The sequence below is a fragment of the Marmota flaviventris genome, chromosome 19 (assembly GCF_047511675.1).
Source record: "Marmota flaviventris isolate mMarFla1 chromosome 19, mMarFla1.hap1, whole genome shotgun sequence".
NCBI lineage: Eukaryota > Metazoa > Chordata > Mammalia > Rodentia > Sciuridae > Marmota > Marmota flaviventris.
The window spans coordinates 6,752,197-6,758,342 of record NC_092516.1 but is presented as its reverse complement, the minus strand read 5'-3'; the positions used below and the strand labels follow the sequence as shown (position 1 = coordinate 6,758,342).

Below are 6,146 nucleotides of genomic sequence, written 5' to 3'. Positions count from 1 at the left end.
GACATTTCCTTAACCATAATTAGGGGTACAAAAAATGTAACATTAATTTACCTTTTTCCAGGATATGACCTTTAGTTATTTAATTATTAAAAGTACAGAATCATTAATAAAATGCATCACTAATTTACATTTTTCAGATTTTCCCAAGATTTACTATTTTCCCCAAGATATGCGATTTTCTTATTAACTAATGCCAAACTACGTCACCAGACTCTAAGTCTCCTAACCAATCATTAACCTTTAAGTTTAAAGTACACCTTTACTTTATTTCTAATCTAAAATTCCCATCTAAAAAAGTCCGCTTAAATCTTATACTTAAAATATAAATCATTCTTAAAACATATCAGAAACCCATACAACTAAAAACTTAAGAATTTCTAAATCCAAAAATCTAAATAGGATAATATTTCTAACATTATTCTAAAAATACATCTTATAAAGCTACTTTAATTAATTCCTAAATTTATTCTCATAAAACTGGTTGAGCTGCTTTCTCAAAGAGTTTCTTTGTTTCTCAGTCAAGGTGCACTAGTTCTCATATCTTTATAATCTTTCTCAATAGAAAGTAAGTTCTAAACATCAGTCCACTTTCCACCAATATTAACTATGCTCATCATAAATTCCTATGTAAAGTAAAAAAGGGTTTATAAAAAGAGAAGAATATATCTTTATATGTTTTAACTTTCCTAAGTGTATAATATAACTTTCCTCAATCAAGAATGAGGCTACCTATGGTGGGCTTTGTAAAATAAGCATAATAATTAGGTTTTCTAAGAGGCCGGAAATATGAGCTTGGGTTCTATTTGATATAATCAATGTGGTGCCTAAAATTCTCATGACCTTTCAGAAAATGATTGTTGTCCATTATCAGATTTGTCCTCAATGTACTGATATGCTGAGGGGTAGTAGAACAGCCTTCAAGGCATGAACTACCTGTTATGTTCTAGCCATCTGAAATTTAATTTGTTTGGCATTTAACATACTCATGCCTCCTGTCAGAAACATAAGCATGAAAATGAAAAGTCCCAATTATATAAAAAAGGGTCTCATGGTTTTGGTTTCCCACCAACCAGCGTGGCCTTGCCAGCATTCATCCTCACTGTGACCCTGTCAAGACAGTGGGAGAGCGGCTTTGCCAGCACTTATTCTCACTGTGACCCTGTCAAGACAGTGAGTGGGGGATCGCCTTCACCACCTCACCTTTGGGCAGTTGCCTATGCCTAACCACCTGCCAGCGTCCCCATCAGTGCAGATGCCCCAACACACTGCCACCATCTGCCTATGCATCTGTCCCATTGGAGCAGCCAGTTCCTCAGCTGGATGTTACTAGTCCTTCTCAGTTTCTTTCTTCTCTCCCAGGGGGAGCTGGTGTGGACCAGAGCTGGCAAAAGCTTGCTTTACGAACACATGAATGAACAAATGGCATCCCTGCCCCTGCTCACTCAGAGAAGCCTGCCACTGGCCCTGGTCAGTGGAGGTAAGCTGGATGGGCTCACCCCTCATCTCCACTCACTGGGCTCCAGCCCTGGGGACTTTGGTTCCTCAAACCCAAAGACCAAGCCTGGATGTATTCTGTTATTGCAGAAGTTTATTGATTGGTAAATTTACTTTTCAGGTCCATACTGACTCTGTGCATCCGCAGGGATCCAATCAGGGTAGCCGGATCCTTGTGTATCTAACATTGCTGGTGCCTGACCCCACTTAAGGGAAATGCCCCTGATGCCAAAGACACCATGTACACCACAGATGCCCTTGAGCACCTCGCCTTCTTCTTTGGGGAAGCCCGAGAACTCCTGGCCAACTCTCTTCCCAAACGAGGCACAACGTGGCCGGCTGGTGCACACAATCAGTTGCTTGAGGTTGAGTAAGAATGTGCCGTGGATCTCTGTGATGTATTCGTTCGGGCCCAGAATCAGTTCCTGAGACCTCCCACCTGGAATGCCTTGGACAGCATCCCAGAAGTCTCCAAGCTGCAACTGGATGCTGGGAGACAGACCAAGCCCTAAGCACCCAGTACTGCCTGGTCCTCTGGGCCCTGCCCCCTCCTGCACTCTGCTTCCTGAGACCCTGGGCCCCAGCAGTCGTGGGGCTTGTGATCTTGAATCCATTACCCAGCCTCCCCAGGGCTCCGTTTCCTCCTGTATAAGGTGGGAATGACTGCTGGGCAGGGTCCCTGAGGTCATCCTGAGGAGAATTCAGGCAGGGTCCAGTCATGATGACCCATGACCCTCAGGAGGAGCTGGCTGCTGTCATGTGCCAAGCCTGACCTTCCTGAGTCACTTAGGAGTCTGAGTCACAGGCCTGAGGAGCTGTCCCCTCCAGGTGCACCAGTCCACCTACCCTGCCTGGCTGGGCTTATCTGAGTCCCTTTGCTCAATTGGTATTTCTTAGGGCTTCCCTATCATGCCCTACCCACACTCTGTCTGCTTTGCTTTTGGTGACTGTGCCCCATTCTCTCTCCCACATCCCCAGTAACCTCTAAGTGCAGAGCAAAGATCCACCCCAGACCTCAAGCAGGGGCATCCAGTATTAGGGTTTTCTGCCTTTAATACTTCTGGCCACTCATGTTCATTCAGTGGTCCACTCTGACCCCCACCTCCTTTTCTCTAGCATGATACACCTCCCCTTGGTTGTTCCAAGGGAACTGAGGTGCCATCTTTGGTTGAGTTGTTTGGGTTGAAAGGAGAAAGTAAGGAGAAGCATGGCCAACCCTCTCTGAGCAACTCAGAAGGTGACAGTGGAACTTACAAGTGGAGTCAAGAAGTAAGGTAATGAGCAGGAGAGGAGGTGGCTGGGGGAAGGGGACAGGTGGCTCTGTGACTCCAGGAATCATCTGGCTTAAAGAGCTGTTGGGAGCCAGGTGAGGATTTGGGGAAAGAGGCTGTAAGGGGTCCTTCTACCATGTTTCTGAGTCCGGGGACAGTTGGGTCACCAAGGCAAGGCCCCACCACCCAGGCCCCACTCACTTTAAAATGATGCCAAGGCCATTTGTAGACACCCGAATTCCCTTGACGGCTTCTCCATTGTACTCAGAGGAACAGAAAAACGTGCCCTTCCTGGACCCGTACATCTCTGTGTGGATAAGGACCATGGTGGGAGAAACACCAAGTCAAGGGGAAGCCTCCTCTACCCCAAGAAGCAGACCCCACCCCGCAACAAAGAGCGTGGTCTGGGGAACAGACCAGGACAGAACTGGGAGAGTCCCTGGGTCTCCTGGGTAGAGGGAGGTGAGATGGCCACCAGGGACATGGGCTGGAGGGGGCAGACCCACCAGATATATAGTCAGCCCAGCAGGCCGGGCTCCCTAGGAGGGCGAGGATCAGCAACAGCAGCATGGCTTCTAGTTGGTGCTCAGGGCTCTGGGGAGGAAAGCAGAGTCCCCTGATTCCTAGTGCAGGGCCTGCCCAACCTCCTGGCCCATTCAGGGAGCAGAGCACCTTACCTGGCTGGTAAGTCTCCTGGAGCCTGGGTGTCCTTCCTCTGCCCCTTATATGCTCCTAGTTCCTGTGGGCCCCCGTCCAGAAGGAAGGAGCCAGGGGCCACCAGGGGGTTGGGAAGGAAGGAGCTGGGCAGTGGGGGCTCTTCCTGGGCGAATCCCCAGAGGCTTGTGGGGGAGGCTCCCGGATGTGCTGTGTTTGCTGCTTTGGCCCAGCAGCCTACACAAACAGGCCGGGACAGTGGATGGCTCTTTACTGTTACTTCTGTGTTCTCTCATCAGCACTTGGATTGACCTGGATTTCAAGGTTGGCAGAGGCTTCTTGGAGCCCTTCCCTGGGCTGGACAGGCAGGTTTAGACCCTAGGGGGCTGGGGGCTTGGGGGTAGCAGGGTGGGTGTCCTCAGAAGCTCTCTGGGGTGCAGACCCCTGCCTGTGTAGAGCAGGTCCAGGGCCTCTTTCAGCCTGGGCAGCACCCCGGCTCTGGCGGGCTTTCCAGAGTCCAAGCCAAGCTTCTCCTGGCTAGAGAGCCAGAGTGGACAATCTAGCTCAACACTTGACCCTGTCTTGTCCCTCGGAAGGAAACTGGCTTCTCCGCTGTCTTAGGTCTAGGTGTAGTTGCGGGGTGGACTGGCGTTGAGGGAGAGAAGGACACCAAAGTTGGGGCTGGTGCCCCGTGGGAGGCAGAGGATCGGGAGAGGGTGGTTCTCCTGGCCAGTCCTTCTGTGAGCACCCGGGGGGTCTGCCCTTATTTGGGTGGTGCTGGTGTTTCTCCCAGGCTGGGCTCTGGGCAGCTGCTAGGTGCAGCAGACCACACCCCTTTGCCAACTTTCCCCATTTAGTGCCCTCAGCGCCCTCCAGGAGGAAGACTGGTACCTGGCGCACACAGGTCCCTGTTTGAGTTACACCGTTCTGAGTCTAGCCTCCATGAAGCAGGAGACTTTCTGCCTCCAAGATCTTGAAGGCCTAGCGCCTCCCCGCTGGAGAGGAACCCGGGTCTGGGAAGAGGTGAAGACAAGGGTGGCGGTGTGACTGGCTGAAGGCAAGGCTGTCCCCAGGGTTCCCACCTTTGGTTCAGACCCCGGGTGGTGATGGTCAACACAGGACACTGGAACTGGCTCAGGTGTGAATCCCAACTCCCTGCTCACCAGGGATGCGATCCTTTCATCTGTTACATGTGGATTGTTATCTACATAGAATCTACTCTTGGGGTTGCTGTGAGGATCCAGGTTCTCCACATAAGGGCCAGAATGCCAAGCCTACACCGTGTAGGCAGGCGACAGCCTGATTCCCTGGAAGGTGCAACAGGTTACAAACAGACCCGAGTGGCCAGCAATGACAGAGTACAGGCAGTGGTATCCACCACACTGAACCCTGCAAAGGTGTGGGAGGAGGGCCATGTCCCCACCCCGGAGTCTTTCACCCAAGGCAACCCTGCTCGTGGGGGGGGGGTGTCTAGATACCTCTGTGTGCTTGTAAAAGAAAGGGGAGGGAGTGGCCTGGAATGTGCACAGACTCCTGAGAATGGGGACCCTGCTCTTATGGAATAGCAGCAGGGGAGGGGCTGCAGGACAGGCTCAGGGTTCCCCAGGACTTCTAGGACTCACCTGGGCCAGGTACTACCTATGCCAGAGGTGAGCAAACTATGGCTGTCAGGCCAAACCAGCCCACCACCTGTTTTTGAGCTAAGAATGCTTTTCACATGTTAAAACCATCAGAAAAAATTCAAAAGAGAGGGCTGGGGTTGTGGCTCAGTGGTAGAGCGCTTGCCTAGCATGTGTGGGGCACTGGGTTGGATTCTCAGCTCCACATATAAATAAATGAATAAAATAAAGGTTCATTAACATCTAAAAATTAAAAAAAAATTCAAAACAGCAATGTTTTGTGGCACATAAACATGTTGTGCAAGCCCGCACCACTGTCCACAGAGGAAGCATCAGGGCAGGAAGCTGCACCCTGTCCCTCGCCGGCCGCCCAGGTAGCTCAGAGGGCTTGTGGCAGGGACCCTCAGCCCACAAAGCCCAGGACTGCACTATCTGGCCCTTCACACACTGTCTGCCCACCCCTAATGGACACCCATGCCGCACCCTGGAACAAACACAGCCGTCACAGTTGGGACTAAATAGGTGAAGTAAAGGTGACTGTGCCAACCAGCCTTTGGAGCCCTTGGTTCTGGCCCCTGCACTGTCTGCCTGGGGATGCTTGGTGGGATTCAGGTCCCCTCTGATCCCAATCCTACCTGTCCTCCCAGTGACCCTCTGGCGTGCAGATGCAGGATAGGCTGGGTCGGGGAGGGTAGTGGCCCCCTGCCAAGGCTGGGGGGGGCCTTCGGTAGGTGGAGGAGCCAGAACCCTTGGCGGCGGCAGAGCTCTTGGAGACAGGGGCCTGGAAACCACACAAAGGCGGCTTGTGTTCTGTCCCAGCCCAGCCTGAAGGCATTTTTGCAGGTTTGCTGCCTGTTCCAATGCCTTCTAGAAGGATTTGGCACCAGGAGAAGGTCTGTCTGGGCCAGGACTCCAGGAAGCACCACCCAGGGAAGTGGGGAATTGGAAGAGGCAGTTGGCAGCCTGGCCGGAGGGAGGACATGCCCAACGGCACCCACAAGGCACATTTACACAGAGTAGGCAGGTGTGGCAACAGACTCACGTGCACACCCACGCTGGGCAGTGCAGGAACACACGCGGTACACTTGCTGTTATACACAGGAGGAGG

At 51.8% G+C, this 6,146-nt stretch overlaps 1 protein-coding gene across 1 annotated transcript; it reads right to left on the bottom strand.

Moving 5' to 3' along the window:
- Positions 1 to 1,604: 1,604 nt before the first annotated feature.
- Zg16b (zymogen granule protein 16B) lies at positions 1,605 to 3,091 on the bottom strand. Its single transcript, XM_027940691.2, has 2 exons — positions 2,967 to 3,091; positions 1,605 to 1,983 (listed from the first exon to the last, which is right to left on the bottom strand). The coding sequence occupies exons 1-2, from the start codon at positions 3,089 to 3,091 to the stop codon at positions 1,605 to 1,607; spliced, it is 504 nt and encodes a 167-aa protein (XP_027796492.2).
- Positions 3,092 to 6,146: the final 3,055 nt, after the last annotated feature.

Bases quoted from the DNA above. Each gene is read 5' to 3' on its own strand.
- Zg16b (XM_027940691.2), bottom strand. From the start codon at position 3,091: ATGGTCCTTATCCACACAGAGATGTACGGGTCCAGGAAGGGCACGTTT. The intron at 1,984-2,966 runs GTGAGTGGGGCC...TCTGTCTCCCAG, and splicing joins GGCCTTGGCATCATTTTAAA to CATCCAGTTGCAGCTTGGAG.